Below are 22,504 nucleotides of genomic sequence, written 5' to 3'. Positions count from 1 at the left end.
TTTTATTTTAAAATTTATTTTATTGTAATTTCTATGATTGTTGTGAGCCACCCAGAGTCCCTGAGAGTTGGGCGACATGCAAGTTTAATAAATTATAATTATTATTCATTTAGATTGAATCCATTTGAGAAATGACAAGGAGCAGAATTTGGGAAGCATAGTGTGGCTTTATGCCAGTCAGGAGATGTACAAACCAGATCTTTGCTCTTCAGCAGATAACTTAAAAACATATTAATGTGAGAAATAAAGTTTATTGTACATTTGTTGATTTAAAGAAATCATACAATAAAAAAAGAGACTTGAATTGGGGGTTATTTGCATGAATAAGAAATTGAACCATGATTGCTGAGTGTAGTAAAAGCAGTATATATTGGAAATAAACCATTCATGTATACAACATTATGCAGAGTGTAAGAAGGATGTACAATGTCCCCCTTGATTATTTAATGCATTTATGGATAAATATAGAAGGAATGTTTATGATGATGTTAGCAGTGTATTGCTTGGAGATATGAATGTGTATGCACTTTTGACTGGAGATGATGCCATGTTATTGGCTGAGACAGACTGTATGATGCCACAAGGAGCATGGATCTGAAAACATATGTATCAAAGACCAAGGTACTTTGTGTTTAACAAGGAAAAAGGAGTGGATTATTCTATATTATACAGTACATAAATGGCAAAAAACTAAAATAGGTGAATTTGTGTACTTTGGTCGAATGTCTACAGAGGATACGAAAATGGATGGAAACATTTAAAGAGGGGCAGATGCTGGTATAATGGTCTGTTGTAAAAAATGAATGTTTGTTGAACATTCATTATAGCTCATTCAAAATACCTGTATTTAACAGTATGCTTCTGCACACTTAGTTACACTGAAGTGAGAACTGAGTAGGTCAGAAGAAACATAAAAGTGAATTGGATGCAGTGGGAATAGAGTATTTATGTATGTGGTAAAACAAAGCAGGGCGAAGTATGAATGAATGCTAAATTAACGTGGACTGAAACTAAAAGCGAGTGTGAAATAAGTACATTGGTTTGGTCAATGAACTAGAATCAAATTGCAAAATATATCAGCACAGAATGGATTGAGAGAAAGAGGGGCACTAAATAAGTCACATTGCATGAAGTTGATGAGATCCTCTAGAAGAGAGAAATAAGGTTTAAAAAGCAAAAACACAATATAGTGTATGGATATGGTAGAAACAAGTAAGGATTGCAAGGACATAAAGACAGGGAGATGTGCAGTAAATGGTGTTGCTGTAAAACCATATTTAGTTGCATTTCCTTTTCCTTTTCTTACCTCTTGGCTTAGTGTATTTAACTTACTATTTCTTATTCCTTTTCTGTGCTTTGCACAATGTTGGTTATCCCTAAAGGGAATAGCATGATGGGTATATATGTATGCTGAACGCTGGACATCTAGCAACATTGCATCAGTGAATAAAACAGAACTGCAGCAGCTGTTCTCCTTCCTTTAACTCACGTAGTTTGAAAAGGCTCCAGTGACATACTCAAGTAGAAAAAAAGGCCACTTAAGTACTCTGTTGCTGAAATTGCAGGAGAATGGTAGAAGTTTATCTGACTTGATGTAATTGCATTTTAATTGTTCTTATAATCAAATAAGTGCAAAATATAATTTATCCTTCACATTAAAATCTACCAAAATTACAAAACTGTTGTACTGGCTATTCAAGTTCCTACTAATAGTCTAATTATTGTGAGTTTTTTTGTTAATTATACACACTTTCAATGCTTAAACAGTGCATAAAAACATTTTGTTATACATATATGTCAGTGACTAACAAAACAAAAACTTAATTAAAAAAAAAAGAAAGCAAAACATTGTGGTTTTCTCCTCTATCAGCTGCTCTGGGGTGGGTGAATGTGCCACTGTATGCCCAAAATTGCAGTTCTGGAACAATAAGGATGAATATTCTAAAGCAGCGTTTCTCAACCATGGCGACTTTAAAACATGTGGACTTCAATTCCCAGAATTCCCCAGCCAGCATATGCTGGCTAGGGAATTCTGGGAGTTGAAGTCCACACGTCTTAAAGCTGCCAAGTTTGAGAAACCATGTTCTAAAGAATGGCATTTGCTCTAGACCTCCAAGTTATAGCCATATAGCATTAAAATGGAAAGAAGAAAGTTCATCTCCAGTATCACCCTCTAGTTTTTGATGTTGGATTAGAGAGCAGTCTTCCTTGTAATCAATGACAGGTTGTGATTATTAGAACTGAAGTGCTCCTTTTTCCCCCCAAAGTTGCAGCAGATACATAGTTTCGGAAAAAAAATAAAGTTTGTATGGATCACTGTTGTTTACTATACTATGGATATAATGTGTTAGGCAGCGCTAGTCAGTAATATAAATTACTTTGCAGAACTCACAAGTGATTTTTTCGTATTGTAGGTTCAGCTGGTCATACTGTTTTACCATCGATCTATATCCCTTGAGATCCTACTTTCTGCTTTTTTGCCTACTCCTATATACTATTTTTGTGTGTGTGTGCCTTCAAGTGAGTGTTGACTCCTGGTAACTACCTGGATAAGACCATGCAGTTTTCCTGGCAGCATTTTTGAAAGTGGCTTGCCCTTGCCTTCTTCCTAGGGATGAGAGAGAGTGACTGACCAAAAAAACTCCAGCTAGTTTGGTGCCTAAGGCAGGACTAGAACTCACGGTCTCCTGGTTTCTAGCTTGGTGCCTTCACTGCTGCACCAAACTGGCTCTCATATATACTATTTATAGCCTAAATAAATTAAACCCACTGATGGAGAAGGAAACCATACAGATGTATCTGCATATCACCTTTTTTAATTATTATTTTCATGTGAGAAAATGCTTAGTAAGAGCTGCATATCAATCAGTGATATTTATTTTTAGATTTTTTTTATCCCACCTTTATTATTTTTATAAATAACTCAAGATGGTGAACATACCTAATACTCCTTCCTCTTCCTATTTTCCCCACAACAACCCCCCTGTGAAGTGAGTTGGGCTGAGAGAGAGTGACTGGCCCAAAGTCACCCAGCCGGCTTTCATGCCTAAGGCAGAACTAGAACTCAGTCTCCTGCTTTCTAACCTAGTGCCTTAACCACTAGAATAAACTGGCTCCCATACATTCTATTTATACATTCTCATATATACTATAATATGAGTGGCAGCTGGATAGCGTAGTGGTTAGAGTGCTGCCCTTTGATGCGAGAGACTAGGGTTTGAATCCTGGCTGGTACCTACCTTACCAGTAGAGGTCTTTGGACAAAGACCCACTAAAAATTCACCTGCCTACCTCCAATATGAGAGTGACACGGACTAAGAGAGTGGTGCCAGCTGAGACGTCGCCTGGATTAACAAGGTCTACGCCAGATGTTGGGGAACCAGGACAATCCGACAATAAGTGGGCTACTGGAACAAACCACACATGGATGAGACAAGAGAACCTGGAATTGATGGAATGCTACTATAACAGTAGACCTAATGAGAGGGGATATATGAAATGTATGAGGGAACTATGGATGGCAGAAGACCTATATCCACACTAACTGAGAAACAGCTAGTTACCCAATGCATCAACATAGTGAAGAGGAAGCTGCTCTCACATCTTGAGATAGATCAACTACACATTACATCCTGGACTCAAGAAGACCCAAAGAACAACTGGATGTGCAGCCAACACCTGAAGCTGGAATGTCACTGCCACCCCCTCCATTACAGAGCACAGCAGCTGATAAGAGGCATAAGATCATGGCTAAACCAGCTACAGTCAACCCTCAAGACTGATTACCAAGGCTCAGTGGAGAAGTACCATCAGATAGTATGCTAGAAGATACCAATAAAGCACTCCCAACAATCCCTACTACCACAATAACTCAAACTGATGAACTGGTATACAATACAGCCTTTGTAATCCTGGAGATGCTTGGCAGCTCAATCAAGAACAGCAGTACATACCCCCCTGGAAAATGAGATTGGAGGCTAAGATCAAGGCAACTCAGGGAGAAATTAGTCAACTGGTGGAACTACAGAAGGGTGTGGAGATTAAGGATAAGAGTCAGCTACTGAAAAAATACAAGGGTCTGACTCCATCTGAAGCCCAAGAGACTGCTAAACAAAGGCTCACAGCACTGGCTACCAGGCAAAGGAGATACACTAGAGAAGCAGAGGCCAAGAAGATAAATGCCCTGTTCTCCAAATAACCATCCAAGGTGTATTCCCAACTGCAGTGCAACAACAGAGTAAAAGCAGAGCCACCAACAGCAGGGAAAAAGAAGACACATAACACCAGTGCAAAGTGGCTGCAGGACCTGAGAGCAGACCACAGCAATCTCCCAGAACAGGAATCAGTCATCATCACAGTAGCAGACATCCAACAGCGAGTCAAGAAAACGAAGAGCTGGACAACACCTGGCCCAGACATGATCCACACCCACTAGCTAAAGAAACTAACAGCAGTGCATGAACTCTGCTCAGTGTTCAGATGAACAGATGAACGCTGCTAGCAGCAGGCTCCCACCCAGACTGGCTAACACAAGGAAGGATAGTGTTGATCATGAAAGACCCCCCACAAGGGAACAGCACTGTCCAACTACTGGCCAATCACTTGCCTCCTCACAACATGGAAAGTCCTATCAGGCATCATAGCTGCCAAGCTACAGGACCATATGGGCCAGTACATGAGCACAGCTCAGAAGGGCATTGGGAACAACACCAGAGGTTAAAACACCAGTTGCTCATAGACAGAGCAGTTGCCTGAGACTCAAGGTCTAGATAGACCAATCTGAGCACAGCCTGGACTGACTACAAGAAACCCTATGACTCAGTGTCACACACATGGATCTGTGAATGCCTGGCACTATATGAAGTCAACAGGACACTGAGGACCTTCCTCAAGAACTCAGTGGGACTGTGGAAGACAATACTAGAAGTCAACTCAAGACAGCTCATACAAGTGGCCATCAAGGCATATACCAGATTGATGCACTGTCCCCACTGCTGTTCTGCATAGGCTTGAACCCATCAGCCAGATAATCACAAGGATTGGATATGGATACAAGTTCAAGAGTGGAACTAACATCAGCCACTTCCTCTACATGGATGACATCAAGCTGTGTGCTAAGAGTGAACAAAATATTGACTCGCTGATCCACATGACATGGATCTACAGTGCAGATGTTGGGATGTCATTCAGACTGGAGAAGTATGGCCAGATGGTAGTAAAGGGAGGGAAGGTAGTTAAGACTGATGGGGTTGAACCACCAGCGGGCCCCATAGCAGACATACAAACCAGCTACAAGTACCTTGGTATGCCACAGTCACATGGGAACCATGATGAGGAGGCAAGGAAAACAGCAATATCCAAGTACCACCAAGGAATAAGACAGGTCCTGAAGAGCCAGCTCAATGGGAAGAACAGGACCCATGCCATCAACACGTATGCTCTGCCAGATCATATACCTTGCCAATATAGTGAGTTGGCCAAAGGAGAACATGGAAGCTCCTCACAAAGTATGGAGATTTCCACCCCAAATCCAGCACCCAGAGACTGCACACCAGCTGGAAAGAGGACAGGTGAGGTCTGGTGAGTGTCAAAGCCACTGTCCTGGATGAAACCCAGAGCATCCAGGAGTTCATCAGTAAGATGGCACCCAAAGATTAGCTGCTAAGAGAATGCTTGAGGCAGCAACAGACATGGAAGTTCAAGTAGAGGAAGTGTCATGGCAGGACAAGACCCTGCATGGGATGTACCATCAACACATAGCTGAGGTGGTTGACATTGGGAAATCCTACCAGTGGCAGGAAAGGGCCGGACTAAAAGACAGCACTGAGGCACTGATCATAGCAGCACAAAAACAGGCACTAAGCACCAGATCCACAGAAGCAGGGGTGTACCACATTAGACCCAAGGTGCAGACTGTGCAAAGAGGCCTCACAGACAGTCCAACACATAGTGGTAAGGTGTAAGATGCAGGCAAGAACAGTGTACACTGAATGGCCCAACCAAGTAGCTGGCATTGTGTACAGGAACTGTGCAGATGCACAGTGTATCAGCTAGACCCCCCCAAATCCAGATGGGAGATTCCACAGAAGGTCATGGAGAATATCAGGGCTAAGATCCTGTGGGACTTCCAGATCCAGACAGACAGGCAGGTACTGGCCAATCAGCCAGACATTATGGTAATAGACAAAGACCGGAAGACAGCGGTGGTGATAGATGTAGCAGTGCCAAGTGACAGCAACATCAGGGAGAAGGAGCATGAGAAGCTGGAGAAGTACCAGGGCCTGAAGGAGGAACTAGAGAGGATGTGGAAAGTAAAGGCCAAAGTGGTTCCAGTGGTGGTAGGAGCACTCAGGGCTGTAACTCCTAAGCTGGGAGTGTCTCCAACAGACGCCAGGAACAACATCAGAGCTCTCTGTCCAGAAGAGTGCAGGGCTAGGAACAGCTAAGATACTGTGCAGAACCCTCAAACTCCCTAGAGGACCCGAGATTGAGAAAAACACATACCACCCATAGGGGCGAGAGGAGATATGTATGTATGTATGTATATTCTTTTGCAGGGCAAATAGGGTTTACCTAAACAATGAAATACCAATTCCCCTTATAGCAGATTATGTCCAGTTTCAAATGAGATCAGGGCTGCACCCATAATTTTTAGAAAGGAATAATTATATGAATAGTCTAAAGTGAATGGTCTGCATTCAGATGGAATACTGACTGACAATGTTTGATGTTATTGTTCAGAGTCTGAAATAAGTTTTATTGATATGAAATGTCAATATCAAAGGTGTCAGACAACCCACCAGATGAATATGATAGTCCACCAGGATTATATAACTGTTTTTACCCTAAGAAAGACCTTTTTCTTACCAGTTTAGAACTGGCAGAAAATCAACAGCAACTGAGGACAACAAAGTGGCATTAATCAACTAATCTTCATGAAAATAGGCCTGACAATTTGAATAAGGGAAACAAGCCAATGGTTTGTTCATCAAGCCAACTTTTGAGGAACTCTTTGGAGTTTAAGCCACCACACTGGAAATGCCAGTGTATAAAACTGACCTAGCACTTGATGTCAAGCCACTGACATCACCACCAAACTATCTGGCAGCTACAACAGTGCTGGAGTTAATAACTTTTTTTCAGGACTGAGCATTTTTGGTTCTCCCATTTTATAACTAATCCATCCCTGGGTGATCCCCTTCTTCCCAAGAATAAGTACAGACAGAGTGTAATTAACTGCTCAGTCTAACTACTCCTTCTCCTGTTACTTACGAGAGAGAGTAGTAGTTATTTTCCTGTGAGGTAGGGTCTGAAGAGGGCCATTCTTGTTCAGGAGGAAAAAATGTCCATTGGCTCACCCCACCCACCCAGCACTTTGCACTTCATGTTTTCCTACACCAAGGGCGAGTAAAGTATTCGGGAATATAATCAAAAGCCTTGATTGTGTACGTCATCGAAACCGGTGTAGAATTTAACAAGGAACATATGTAGCTTTTGCTCAATGCCTTAAACCCTGGAAGAGAAGCTTTAGAAGTTTGTTTAGCACGAAATGGGGCATGGCAGCCTTCGCTCCCTTCCCTTCCTCTGCCCAGGCGAGACGCGTTCGCCGTCGGTCTTTCCGCGCCAGGCGGCAGTGCCTAGCGAAGGGGACGGGAGGTATTTCCCTTCCGCGCGAGACTCTTCAAAGTGATAGGAGCCCATCGAGCCCTCGGTTTACATCTCTCACCATGCCTTGCTTACCCTGCCATCTCCCTAAAAACAACTCCGCCGCTTGCTGGCCTCGCCTCGGGACTAGTAGGCGTAGACGCCTGCGTTCTCTCGGAGCGAGCCGAGGAGGAGAAGGACGAGGCGGTTAACCGCGGTAGCCCAGCGGCTTCTGAGTTGTCTGGACTGTTGTTCTCCAAGCGACCCGGCTTCTAACAGATCTTAACGAGCGGAATGGGATGGACGCTGCCTGTCTACTTCTCTAAGGAGGCAATGAAACGGCTCCGCGCTTTCCTCGCAGCTCCAAGTCTCTCGAAATCGGGACCGCGTGCGATTCATTGCACGTGCGCTGGCACATGCGGGGGCAGCGGCGGAGGGGGGTCAGTCCGCCTGAATTCAAGCGCGCAGAATAACCCGCCCCCCTACCCGCAGCTTAGCGGGGCTGCACCAGTCACAGCTAGGCAAACGGGGGCCCAAAGGCCCCCTGTCACTGCTGAGTGTTCGCCAGCTCTCTAGAAGAGGCTGGAGTGAGCTCGTCGGAGAGGCCCCTCGCGCTTTTTTGCCGCTGAGAGAGCCTCCGTCACCTCAGACCCCGGGAATGAGCAGGCGAGGCGAGCGCCAGTCCGCAGCCTCGCAGCAGCGGACGGTGCTGCACTGCCGGAACTCGGCGGAGCGGCAACGCGCGCGGAGCTCCAGCGAGGGCACGCTGGGCAGCGGCCGCCCAAGCCAAAAGAACAGGGATCGCGCCCGCGTACACGTCCCTCTCGCCCCGACGCTTCCAGCAGCAGCGGGATCCTCTCCTCTTCGTCTAGCTTCTCCGGAAGCGCCGGAGCCATCTGTTCCGACTCCCCAAGCGCATCCTCAGTCATCCTCCCATCTTAGCTCGGGAGACACTCACCGCAGTCCCAGCCATTCCTTCGTGTGACATCTGGACGATAGAGGCCACCCCACAAGCAGGAGAACATCTCCAGTGCCTCCCCAGTTATTTCTGAAAAAGTACTCTCTCGTCCAAAAGAGACGCTGTCCTTTCACGACCCAACTGAGCCTGGCTTTTGAGTGGACACCGTCGCGTCTGCTCCTTCAGCCATTCCCTTGCAACGACCACCCTCTCAGGTTTCCTCACTCGCGCTTTCTAACAGAGACTCCACACGTAGCTCCACCGTCGCTCTCTCAACCAATCCCCCCAATTCATTCTTGGCGATTTCACTCTCACACATACACAGTACTGTGGCTTCAATCCCTTCAAAGAACAGATGGGGAACTTAAGACACAATACTGACACCCCAATACTTCTCAGTCATCCCCAGTATCAATTCTAGTTTCTTTAAGCCCCCCCCCATCTTGTACGAGTTGTATCCATATCGTCGGGAAGCGAGAACAGCCACTGTACCCCACTTCTCAGCAGCATCAATGCTGGTAGTGGCTCTGTCCCCACGCAATACTCCCCCTCCGTGACCGAAATAACCGCAGCTGTCACTGAAACTCCTGTTCTCCCCAGCTTCTGTCTACCCTGCTACTGTACCCCACCCGAAACAGCCCCCGCAACAGATGCCACCCCAGCCCACAAGCACCGTCTCGCCATCAACGCCATGTCGAGAGACCCAGAGAGAAACCAAGCCAAAGTGCCCCCTTTCTCCAGGCTTTTGACTCCAACAGCCCAAGGTGGACCCCTCTGTCCCCCAAGAACTGCTATTATAGACCTCGCACGGAACAACCCCGCCAAGGCAAATCCCAACAGCAGCACCAGCAATTGCAGAGCTCCCCTCGTAGTGCCCTCATGACTTAATCCCAGCAGCAGCTGGAATCCTACCAGTTCTTTCCATCTCCTTCTCGACCTCGGACCCCCCCCCCCCCCCCCCGCGCATGAGAGAGTTTGCAGCGCTAATTCACCGCTGGCCACGGATCTTCGCTCGCTGTTGCTCGTTTTAAATCTTCGGCAAAAGATATCCTGGAGGTGGGGGGTATGCTCAGCTGCCCCCTCCTGCCTCCCAACCACCACCGCCGCCGCCGCCACCACACAAGGGTCTTGGGCTATCTGATCATTGGCTGCCCGCTTACCTTTTTCAGCGCGGACATTCTAGTGCATTATTCATTTAGCATATAGTGGGTTGCATGCTGCGTTCACGAGTCAGGTGAAGGAGAAGCCGGGGCAGGAGGAGATAATAGTGGTAATAACAGTGGTGGTGGTGAAGGTGAAGAAGAAGAAGAAGAAGAAGAAGAAGAAAAGAGGCAGAGAAGTATGCATAAGAACATTATCTCCCTTGTATATTGGTCTCATACACTCGCGCGCGCACGCCACACATTCAGATAACTGCGCCGCCGGATATTTCCCTTCTCGCGGTCCAGGCGCTGCCGGTGCTCTTACTGCTGCTCCGTAAGAGCGCCTGTGCGCTGAGCCAGCTGGTTTGCCCGCTGCTGCTGCCGCCGCTGTCAAAACCACTCTCGAGGCGGAATTCTCACGTTCTGCGCAGCCGCACACGGCCTCCCACACCCTCCCCTCCGGAGCCCAGCAGGCGTGGCGCGGTTCAGTCCCCGGCCAAGCAGCCCTGAAGGGGAGGTCTTCCCCGCCCTCGGAACGCTGGCGTCGGAACCTCCCCCCTTTGCCGCGAGAGCCAATGGGAAGCCAGGGCCTCTGCGGATAGATACGCCCGGGCGGAAAGAGGAAGCTGGGAGCGGGTCGGCTCAGGAGGAGAGCGCGGGAGGCTGCCGGCGCTCCCCGGGGGGGGGGTGGGCCTTTGCTGCTCTCGCGCACCTCTCCGGGACGCATGGCCCTGAACAGGAGGAGAGAAGGTGAGGCGGCGGGGCGAGCTGGGGCAGCAGGCAGACAAGGACGCCGCTGTGCAGGAAGCACAGGGAGCAACCGGGAGTAACCGGGAGTGGGCTGGTCGAATCGGCCCCCGAGTACAGGAGTGGAACTCGCCGCGGTCGGCGGAGAAGAAGGGTTTGTCTGTGTCCTAGGCATGGACAAGGCGCCAGAAGTCTCTTCTGAGGTTAAGGGATGAGAAGATCTGAAGAAGCCTGTGGAAAGAGGGCACCAAACAGCGTGGGTTGCTCGTAATGCCTTTCACCTGGGTTGGTGGCACAGTAGGCTCCCAGAGTGGCGAAGCTAACAGATGGAACAGCAAAGGAGGTTTATCTGTTTCAGCTTCGCCTCCAGGTAATCCACCCCATCGCTAGGAAGCGTGGCCAATGTGCCGTCCAGCACATCGGAGGAATGCCAGATCAGAAAAGGCTGGACTTTGTTATTAAGAAGTCGCATCCTAAGTTCCCAAAATGTGGGGTAATGCTGAATGTCAACTTAGCTGGAAAAGGTCCCTGCGATTGTTAAGGAAAGTGCGTTGGAAAATCTTAGCCAAGAGAATTAAGCTGAGTGCTGAAGAATGTTGCACTGAGTGGTTGATGAAATTATGTAGTATTACTTTTATTTCTCTAATGTTGTATCACATACTGATAAAAATTAGGGCATGGTGAATATTTTTAACAGTACCTAGGACCTTGGGGTGAATTGACCTATATAACTGAAAAAACTAATTTGCCAGGAATGTGCCAAACCACAATTTTGAAATTGAAATTATCTATTTCCAGAGATGGACCTACACAGAGTGAGGCAGCCTCGTCCTGAGCGGGTGGGAGGGAATGGGTAGTGACTGACCAAGGGCAAGATTTTGGAGGATAAAATGTACATTGTCACATGGTCTCTCAGTCACCTCTAAATTAGCTTACAGTTTTCAGATATAATAAAATAGCCTGTCCTATTGTCCGTGTTGAAATAAGAGGACAGTGGGATTTTGTACTTGAAACTGGAAAGGTTGGCAACTTATTTTTCAGGCTGCAAATGATTTGCACCAGCCCTGTCACTAAACCTGAGAAGATAAAATAGAGTGGCCAATGTACTACCTACTAATGGAGTTACATTATACTGAAATTATGCTTGTAATTATGTTGGGAAGATTTGTGGAGTAAATCTTAGAAGTTTAAAATCCTTCTGGCTAGATTCAGAGGGAAACAGCAATAAACAGTTAGCCTAGCATGGGCCAAAATGCATTCTTGACTACTGTCTTTCTATTTCTCTACTTTTTACCTTGATATGGTAGGCTGGCATTCATCATATCTGCTGTTAAAATGAAATTCTAATGCGGAAGATGCAAAAATGTCTAGGGCGTTGGCCATTATTCCTGTACAAGTGAGAAGGTTACAGAAACAACGTTATGGCAGGAGCATAATGGAGTGAAATGAGCGCGGCTACATTTCTGTGAAACACAAGCTAAATTACCACTGGCTCTAATATCATGGGTGGAGCCTGGCCATGAATCAAACTCTTGTTAAAGCAGAGAATCTTATCCAAAGTGGTTTTTTGGGGGAGGGGGCAAGGTTAGTTATAGTTTAATTTGCCTTAACCTCAGCTCTGTGCTAACCCTGTCTTCTGGCTCCCAAACCAAAAAACAGCAAGCCACAAAATCGGGCTATTATAACTCCAGTGCTCTTTCTTTGCTTGCTTTTTTGCAGGCTACCCTGTTGGCATTCAGGATTCGGTATGAAGTGAGAAATATAGGAGACCTGGAACCACCCCAACCATGGTGATTCTGATCCTAGCTCTTTAGTTTTTCCCCCTAATATTCATTAAAAAAAAAAAAAATCAGGAAGTATCACCTGACCAGCCACCACAAAGTCACAGCCAAGATACCTGCCCCAGAGCAATCCAGAACTGGGGATGTCTGGTGTCAGACTTCTGTGTGCCATGAAAAAGCTTCTTGAACACAGAAGATAAGAACGGCCAGATTCATACGCCAGGGCATGCTATAAAATGCCTTGCCTGATTTTGCGGTAACGTGTTTGCAGGATTCCAACTATTGTGCTTTGTAAACCTCCATATATGAAATGTAGGCCCAGCTAGATGGCAGAACCTAGCTGACCTTGGCTGATCTTTAAAAAGTAATCAGGGTTGGACGTGGTTAATATTTGTATGGGAGATCATATAAAGGAAATCTGAGGACTTTAGGCTAGATGTGGAAGGTGAAAAAAATATATCCTGGAAGAAGGCAGTAGCAAACCTCTTCATATTATTTCCAAAGGAACTCAGTGAAGATATCCATGTATTATATATGAACATGTCCAATTTAACTTCTTTAAAAACCATGGTTTTTGCTGGGGCATACTGGAGCCAATTTAAACTTCAAGTGGACTTTATTTTTTCTTGCTACTTCTGTACATTCTGTGTCATCTGTCTTTTCTGCATGCTTCATACTTCTCTCTCTCAACTGCACTTTTAATTCATTTTCCAAATTAAAATTCCTGTAGCATTATAATTCTTGGCTTCTTTCTCCAGTGAGATTGGAACAGATTCAACTTTAATTTATCCAAAATCAGTTCATCAGAAGTCTACACAGATCAAAGAACTCTTACACAATTGGTGTAGGTTTTACCTTTTTTTTTTCATTTTAGAATTTTATTTTGCTTTATTTTGCTTTATTTGCTTTGCTTTATTTGCAAAGGGCAACAACTCTTTGCTTGTCATCACATATTCTTTTAAGCTTAGTCAAAATAGCTATTGTTTATTTTTGTATTCTGTTCTTCAGCTGAAAAATATTTTTCTTTGTATATAAAATAGGAGATCTTGGTTAGCAAAAGCTTTCAATCTTAATCTAATCCTAATGACGCTCCCTGAGTTATTTCCCAATTCTCCATCATTCTTGCAATTTATTTATTATTAAGACTGTTTTTATATTGTATTTTAATTGATTTTATTTCTGCTGTAAACCGCCCAGAGTCATTTCAATGAGATGGGCGGTGACAAATTTGATATACAAATAAAAAATATAAAATAATCTGATTTTTCTTGTTAAATATAGATATAGATGAAAGCTTATTTTTTTACTATTGAGGGGATGATAAAATATAATAGAAAAATGAAGCTATCCTATACTAGCTTTCAATTCTTATCAATTTCCAGGGGCAGTTTTCTTAAAAAGTAATAATCCAGGAATGACAAGGAAGAGATTCTTTGCAAAAATATTGATCTCTAATTTAAAATAATTAATATCACATTTGTTTTTACATAGCTTGTTTGTGAAAAATGTAGATAGCTGAATTTTATATTAATAAATGTACATATTTAGTTATTTCTGCCAGCATACTTTACAGCCCAGAATTTTGTATACCGGTAGATCTATTTAAAAAGGGGGGTATATGAAGGTGTTCTCCTGTACACTGACCATATACAGGAAAATATTTTTTATTCAAAATGTGGAAAAAGTAAAGAGGAAATGCAGAGCTATTTTTTAAACAAAGAAGCTTAAATTTCCTGTTATTTAAATTTTTTTTAAAAAAATGAACTTGCAGGTATGTATGTGAAAATGCTCACAACCTCTCTGGTGTTCAGGGGAAGTGGTTGAGCAGTGAGTGTCCTTGATGTTAAAGTCATACACTCAAACTAAGGGGAGTGAAATGTTATGGAAGATCCACCCCTTTGGATATTTGCATTGTTCATCTGGATCTTTTTACTAAAGGGTATTGTTCTCATTGAGAGAAAATAGACAAAATGAAAATCAGTGTGGACTGATTGACTGTTGGAAGTTTCACTTGGGATGCCCTGTGAAACTCTGATAATGAATTGTACACATCAAGAGGTCCACCTGAAAGTAGCTGTAATATTTTTCTAGGTCCAATTCAAAGTGCTGTTTTTAATATTTGAAATCCTAAACAGCTTAGGATCTGCCTACACTCATAGGTATCTATTGTAAGTACTTGTGCCAAATGAAGTGATCACTAGTGAGCAGAGTCCTTCTCTTTTCTCTTCTCTTCTCTTCTCTTCTCTTCTCTTCTCTTCTCTTCTCTTCTTCAAATCAATTCAAATCAATTAAATCTTTATTACAGTCAAAGAATAAGCATAATTCTTTTCATAGTGACACCAAAATGACATCTGCAGAGACACTTGCTAAGTGTTAACCTTCTGGTCTTTTAGATGTCCCGTGAAGGCCTTTTTCCATGCAGTAATTTTCAATCATTTATTTATATTTACAGCATTTATCTTCTTTTTTGGGGGGAAGATTTTTGTATAAAATTCTGTATGTTTGAACTATGTGTATTAATACTGTTTAATTGGATATTTTACTAGTATAAGCTGCCAACAATTCATCTTTATGGATAACTGTAGTTATATAAAGATAGCAATAAAGTACTGTCCATTGACAAGATTGTTTCTAAAGGTTCTCTTTAGCAAGAGCTTTTTTTGAATAGAAAAAGAAAAGAAGCAAACAGATGTTACTGGTTTTCCACTTTGCAATTTGGTGTACTCTGTAATTGGTTCTAGTGAAAATACAAAACAGGGGGCTAATTTTCTCTTCATGCATTCTGAACCTCCTATGATGATGTCACATTTTTTGTAGTCAGTTTCTGGATATATCCTAGGCCAGCCTGCACTGCAACTTCATCTCTAAGTGTACCATTAGATACCACTATTGCATTTCCTCTTCCCCCCATCTTTAATTATATTTAAGTTTTTGAACTGTTAATATAATTTTGAGAACATGATTTGTAGGAGAAAATGTGAAATGAAGTAACTGAAAATGGATTAACTGGATATTGAGGTGATGGGAAGCTGAGCTTAAAAACAAAGTGGGGGATGCACACAGAGCATGGTTTCCGGAATTCTTTCCACCCTGGTTAATAATAGTTCTACTCTGGGTCATGTGAGCAGGAGGGGGGGCAGCTTAAGAACAGAGCAGTCGGCAGTGTTCCAAATCACTGCCTAATGGCCTCTCCCATAAGGATGCCTTGTGAGAATTTTCTCTGCTGGCTTCTCCAGCCACACCAAATTCAGCCCCATTTTTGTCAGTTTTCAGAGAGAGCCTGCTGAAAGACAGAGTCCCAATCCTATTACATAATTTCTTTCCAATGTAGCATTGGATTGGAAACAAGAAAAGGAAGGACGAGTGATAAGACAACCCCAACTTCTCCTCAACCCCTGTAAGTAGGCTAACTGATGTTTCTGTAGTCATTTTTTTTATTTTTTTCAAAATGTTGGGGAGCGATGAGATATAAAACATCAGACAGATTCCAAGACAGTATATTAGAGTGTTTTAATACTAGAGATAATTGTAAGGCAGGAATAGTGAAAGACTACAGTTTTTGGAAGGCAGGAGCTGCAGCGCATAATGGTGCATGTTGGTTAAGGCACACTGTTGGATTGATTCCTGGATTTAAAGGGGCTGTATTTTTCTTAGCTTTTTAAAACTGCATTAGATCTATTTTGGAGCTGACGCCAATGCTCATATACGTTTCCTACCTTAAAATAACAGAAGCTACACCCAGTAATTTTCAGTAGAGGGTTCTAGATGTTGCAGAAGCTGGACTGGGAGGCTGCAAGAGACCCTGAGGAATGAGGTTGTCCATCCCTCTTGTAGACCACATTCAATGTGGTCTTATGGCAAATACTGCTAACATCTAGTTCCTGTCTGTGAAAACAGATGTTGTATTGGCCAGTGTTCCTTTGGAATTGGAATACTGTAATAGATAACCTTGAATGTATTCTGTCAGTGCAAGATGTTAATTCGTGAGGGCAGGGGCATGTATATGCTGCAGGTGGTTGATAGGAAAACTTTAGGGATCTGGAGACTGCATTTCTGGGCCAGGGACAAATATGGAGCTTACTTGCCTTCAGTTGCAAAATTGTATTGCTGCTATATTCTCCTGCGTGTGTGTTTGTGTCAGATGTTTCTTCACCCTGTACAACTATATGTCCAGGTGTTGGTTTGTCTTCAGAAAAGTTACAGAAACTGATAAATGTTGCCCTCTCTTTTGAAAGCTGCTTCCCCTTCCTTTCCCTGTGATATTTTTTCTTTACGTTGGGATGTGCAGAAGCTTGCTTATGGGCATATCTAAATTAAATAGTGCCTAATGGCCGCTCCCATAAGGATGCATTGTGAAGATTTTCTTTTCTCTGCTGGCTTCTCCTGCCACAGGAGGCAAAAATCTCCCTGTGCACATTGAATATAATTTTTCCCTGCAAAAGAAGTTTAAATATGGCTTCTGTTCTTTCGGGTGCCTTATTCAGAATACAAACAATCTATGATTTGAAAGAGCAAAGCTACATGTTCCAGCTTTTCTTTTGCCTGAAGTTAAAAAAAAAAAATCTCTGAAAGGATTTTGTTTCTTTAGGAATCTAATAATTATTTTCTTGGGGATTATAGTAGCAATCCTTATTGCGCAGATGTCATTTTCTTCTCAGGCTTTTTCTGATAAATATGGCATTATTGAAGTTTTCTTAGTGTTGTGAATTCTGTACGTGAATCTGCCTGAGGTATCAATGAACAAGTAACAACTCTAGGTGTTTTGCCAATTAAAAAAAAAAAAAGTTGAGTGGCAAAGAGACAAACCATACCAAAGCAAAACCTTCCCATAGAGAGGGCTGAGGGGAGCACAAAGCATTCGCCCAGGTACATTAAATAGGTGACATTTCATAAAACCTATTATTTCAAAAGGGCTTGCATGGATTTTCAAACAAGTATGATTGACAATAAAAATTACATAGTTCCATGTAAGTTATGCCTACTATTCACATCTCCAAATAATGTTGGAAACAAACAGGATTTCATCTTGGTTAGAGCTAGGTTCACAATGAAGCATATGTTTCCTGTCTTTAAGGTACATCAAGGACTGGGAAAATGTTCCCCTTCAGGTGTTGGTGAACTCTAACTCCAAGGTCCCTCACCAATGGTCATCTTTGCTAAGGGTATGGAAGTTGTAGTTCAGTGATATCTTGAGGGCCACTGCTTCCTCAGCCCAAGTTAACATATCTTTTATGATTTGAAAATGTTGTGTGGCTAAGGTAGCTCAATTTTACTTTTCAGTTCAAATAAGAAAATAGCTGAGGTGGTCACTGATTCTGGTACCCATTCTCTCTCTCTCTCTTTCTTAATTTAATTTGTTTGTGTATAAATTTCAGCACAAATGATTTTTTAAAATATTGACATAGAACTAAAATGACAAAATATTGATACCTTCCCCCCTTTTTTTCTTTTCTTATGACCCAGAGCACATTCCCATATCTCCTTTTAGTTGTTACTTGGGAAAGCATCAACTCATTGTTTTGGGGTCAAGTTAAAAAAAAAAAAGTTTTATTATGGCTAGAGACCAGCAAAAGGAAAGTAACAATAGACAGGCTAATATAAAAAGACAATTAATATAGGAGAAACATGGTCTCCTGAATGGATTTATCTATAATGGTATGTGGGAATGATCTTGGGAGATAGGTGGAAGAGCCACAGATTAGACAATGGTCAGGCAAGTGGCAGCTGAGTCCTCAGAAAGAATGTGGGTGTTGCAAACGTCTCAGAAGGGACCTTCCCTAGTTTCTTAGACTGTAAAGGCAAGGGGGGGGGAAGAGATGTACTTTCAGACTTGCTGCATTCTGTTAATGTAATCTTATAGTAAAGATAGATGGAGCTAGTACTTCTGGGTATGCTTCTTGTCTGGAATGCCTTACAAGGCTGACATTATCTGACAAATTCTTGAAGCTAGGTAACAAAACTTTGTAAAACTTACATGACCTGAAAATTCTTGTTGGCTAATAGGAAGGTTATATGATAGCCATAGGACTGCTCTGTCATTATTACCAAAAAATGATAAATCATATTTTGCATAAGGCCAAATAAAATCTATAAAGTAAACATGCATATATAATATTTTAATTTCTTTCATACCACAAGGGCACAAGCAGAAGATTTTAGAAGTTTTGAGATACCTGCCCTGCAGCAGCAGAGAAGGAATATTGTAATGTGCCCTTGTAAAGGTCCATTGATAGTTAGAAAAGGCTAGTGCAGTGTTTCTCAACCTTGGCAGCTTTAAGCAGCTGGGGAATTCTGGGAGTTGAAATCCACACATCTTAAAGTTGCCATGGTTGAGAAACACAGGGCTAGTATATAAAAATGAGAAGCCAGAACTCTCCCATCAAATATAATTGGGGTTCTACAGAAAATAGATAGCTGATGTAGACTGAACTGCAGCTCTAGATCCAGGAAGCATTGTGTGATCTTTGGCCTGGTCCCTATTTAATGCACATAAATCAGCTGGGAATAGTCCCAAGATGTTATTTTTTGGATAAGGGCCTTCTTCCAGCTGGATTGGAAATTACCATTCAAAGTGAGGCGGGGCAGCCCGGATGGAGTCTAGTTAAGTTTATTCTGCTATCTAAACCCTGTTTTCTATTCTGGACTCTAACCTAAGGCCAGTGTTAGCTACACATTGGGAGTGGCAAATACAGTTCTGAAAAACCTAGATTGTAGTCGGTTAGTCATTTCGGTCATTAACCAGCAAAACAAAACAAAAGGTCACAACTAAGAGTAAAACAAGCTATAAAAACATATAACAATACAAGTAAAATTGTAAGTTAAAATTTAAGAATTTGGGGTATAAAAATTAATATAGTAAAGCATTATAGAATTTATATAAGGCAACTAAATAATTGTTTAGAATAACAAAATAGTAAAATTACCAATTTGAAATATATAGAACCAACTATAATACTAAAAGCTATGGAAAAGTTGTTATGGAAAAGTTATTATTACAGCTAGAAAAAATGTGGCATAATGTGTAAGGACGGATAATACATAAAGAATGAACGTGGTTTCAAAACTAAAAGGGTCCAATTATAGTGACTGTTTATCTATATTGTTAGAATAACTCTGGTAGCTAATGAAATTAAGACAGAAATAAGATTCAATTGTCAGTAAGGACATGAAACATTAATTAAAAAGTAGGAACTAAATGGATAGCTGCATTTGAAATGTTTCCAAACAGAAAATATCTAGGAAATGTTTGAAGAGAAATTACGGCATATTATACAAACTATGGAACAATATTTGGCTGTAATCGTCAATGTAGAATCAGATTGGTCTGATAGTAGCAACTTGAGATGGAAAGAATCAGAGCGACCAGAATGTTTGGTGATGAGTGGAAATAGTAATTCCTGGTGAGCGTCAGCATAGAGGGAGCAATACAATATAACATGTTCCAGGGTTTCAGTTGCTCCTCCACTGCGTGGGTACAATCTCCATTCAAAAGGGATGTTTGGTATATCCCTTCAATAACTGCTGTTGGGAGGCCATTGAGTCTAGCCAAGGACAGACCCCTTCTGAATTTGAGGGTCATTATGCAACTGAGATGTCTGGCTGGGTGAAGTAAATGTGCAGAGGGGCTCAGAAGGATGTTTCCAGGCAAGAGGGGCAAATCTGATTGAAGCTCTAAGTCAGTGGCATGTTGTTTAAGATTGTCTAGCGCACATTCGTAGCCCATCAGTGTGATGGCTCCCATGAGAAACCATAAGATTTTAATTTTTCATGTATTGCCTGACACCAAAGAGACTGGAAGCTGTCAGTCATAATTAAAGGGGCCAAGCCAGCTGGAAAAAAAGAAGCTTAAGCTAGTAGGAAAGTATGTGAATCCAGGCCTAAGTTTCTATTTTGAGTAGGCTGGCTTCACAGCAAAGCTTCACGTTTGGAACGCAGCGGGGTACTTGGAAAGTAGATCCCAAGGATTTAGACTGAACTCTTTCAAGGGGAAGAAATGACTTGTAAGGGGCCAACTGGACTCCAGAGAGGAGCTTAGCTTGGATCTTGGCTGAGAAGACTTTAAGCACTATGGGTATATGCTGGGCTCCTTTGGAGAAGTAGAAAGATTGTAAAACTGAAACTGTTTTATGCACATTTAAGCTGACATAGTTGGCATGGGATTTGCAGTTGCCTGTGGCGTAGAAAACAATCCCTAGATATTTGAAGGTCTTAACTTGTTCTATTAGATGGCTGTTTAGCCATCAGATATGTGCCTTAGGGCCTAGATTATACATTCTCAAGTGGCTTGAAGTTACTACTGTATATGAGCCAGGCGTTGCCCCAAATAGAACTTGTGCCAGAATCTTTGTCTGAAAGAGATTGATGGCAGCAAGCCGAAAACAGTTTCTTTGCAGATGATGCAATTGCAAAATAGCTAAGATACTACGTTGTCCAAGATTGGCAATGTAAGTTACATGGGCAACTCTCCTCACATTGGCTTTAAGTACAACCACAAAGTATTTATTTAAAGGTGTTCACTAGTTCAGTTGTTGATAGTGCTCCTGTGGGCTGTTGTCTTTTAGGTAAGACTATTATCTTGAATTTTTTGGTAACTGATTATCAGTTGTTCCTCTTGGCAGTGTTGAATCAGACCAGTAATGGTTATTTAGACCCTGCTATGTCAGGGATAGAATAAAGGTATCATCTGCATATAGAAGAAGTTTGCCAATTTAGGGCCATGAATGTGTATGGTTTTTAATTGGTGGATTAAATAATTAATAGATGAGGAACAGAATTTAGGCCACTATACAGCCCAGAGAGACTTTTCTAAAGGAAAGGGGACCTACTTGATGATATCTGCCTTGTAAGGATGATCCGTCATGCAGTTTAACTACTGTATGAGCAGTGGAAGGAGTTTGTCAAGTGTTGACTTACCTTGAGCCATAATATACTCTGTGACACTGAATGAATAGCCACCTTGAAATCAATAATGTCAGTGATCAGTATTGAATCAGCCTGATCTAAAATATCTTGCTCTTCCTCTGGGATGAATCTTTGTATCAAGAAGAGGAACACTTAAAATGTGCTTGTGTTTTTAGAACTATTTTTAATTGATTTTGAACCAATTCCAGCAATAACAGTGAAGAACAAAGCAATAAATTTCATTTAATTAATTATTGAAAAGGTTATATATATTAAACAGTACAAAGGAGAAGAAAAAAGTTTAAAAAGTATTAGGGGGAAAATTAAAAAGGAAAGAAAAATAAAAACACAAAAAATTGTTAAAGGGAACAGTCAATAGTTCAAAATTAAACCTTAGTTGATTGTATTCAATAATACGATCAACTAAGGTTTAATTTTTTTTTAATCCACTAGTTTTTACAGTATCAATGTAATAACATATATACCGTATTTTTCCGACAATAAGACGCCCCCATGTACAAGATGCCCCCCACTTTTCCAGCCCAAAATTAAAAAATCAGTATTTTAAAGATAGTGCAGAACACATTTTTATTTAGTAATTAGTTAACATTTACCTGATACACTCGGTGGGAGGAGGTCCAAACCGTCTCTCTGCAGCTCTATTTCCAGGCTCTTTTGCATAACTGATTACATTCAAGCACGAGTGAAACTGCAGATAGCCTGTCTCTGCAAACAGCCTTCCTCTAATTGGTTTGTTCAGCATCAGCTGACGTCAGTTACATCAGGCTCGTGATTGGAGGAAGTCTGTTTGGGAGACAAGCTATTTCACTCGTGATTGGAGGCTAGCAATAGGAGGAAGTCTCTCTGCAGAAACAAAGTATGGGCAGTTTTGCAACCGCGATTCTCGGCTGACTTCCTTGAATAAGACGCCCTTCAGTTTTTAGGGTAAGGATTTTAGAAAAAAGTATCGTCTTATAGTCGGAAAAATATGGTAAATAATTGCAATATAATTTTTAAATCACAGATTAAATCTAGACCTTATAGGATTACATTATCCAAGCCAGCCTTTGGGATCTAGTGCATATATACCATTCAAAGAATATAGAATCACCTTTTTTAGTAGTCCAGGTTCAATATATCCAGAGCTCCTTATAATTATACAAATTCCAAACGTTTAGAACATAATTAACAGGACATTAATAATATTAACCTTAATTTGGTGGGAGATTGACAACAGGCTACATTTGGGGAAAGGAGGGTTGATATCTCCAACCAATTTCAGCTCTCAGTCCTCATCCCAAGAGCCGGGGTATTAGATCTGTGGATCTCCA

General features: G+C 42.0%; 1 protein-coding gene across 3 annotated transcripts in view; it reads left to right on the top strand.

Moving 5' to 3' along the window:
* Positions 1–10,361: 10,361 nt before the first annotated feature.
* Positions 10,362–22,504, top strand: part of ERICH1 (glutamate rich 1) — a 72,041-nt gene continuing 59,898 nt past the window's right edge. For 2 of the 3 annotated variants that reach the window (XM_007429812.4, XM_088136779.1), the window contains exon 1: positions 10,501–10,861. In XM_007429812.4, the coding sequence (XP_007429874.1) occupies positions 10,762–10,861 (100 nt within the window). In that variant the 5' untranslated portion in view covers positions 10,501–10,761. The other variant, XM_007429813.4, reaches the window with a different exon arrangement.

This window comes from Python bivittatus, unplaced genomic scaffold, assembly GCF_059951505.1.
Source record: "Python bivittatus isolate LINGU-HERP-01145 unplaced genomic scaffold, Pbiv_v1 ctg000020_np1212, whole genome shotgun sequence".
Lineage (NCBI taxonomy): Eukaryota > Metazoa > Chordata > Lepidosauria > Squamata > Pythonidae > Python > Python bivittatus.
The sequence above is the reverse complement of the archived record's forward strand: the minus strand, read 5'-3'. Positions and strand labels throughout refer to the sequence as shown.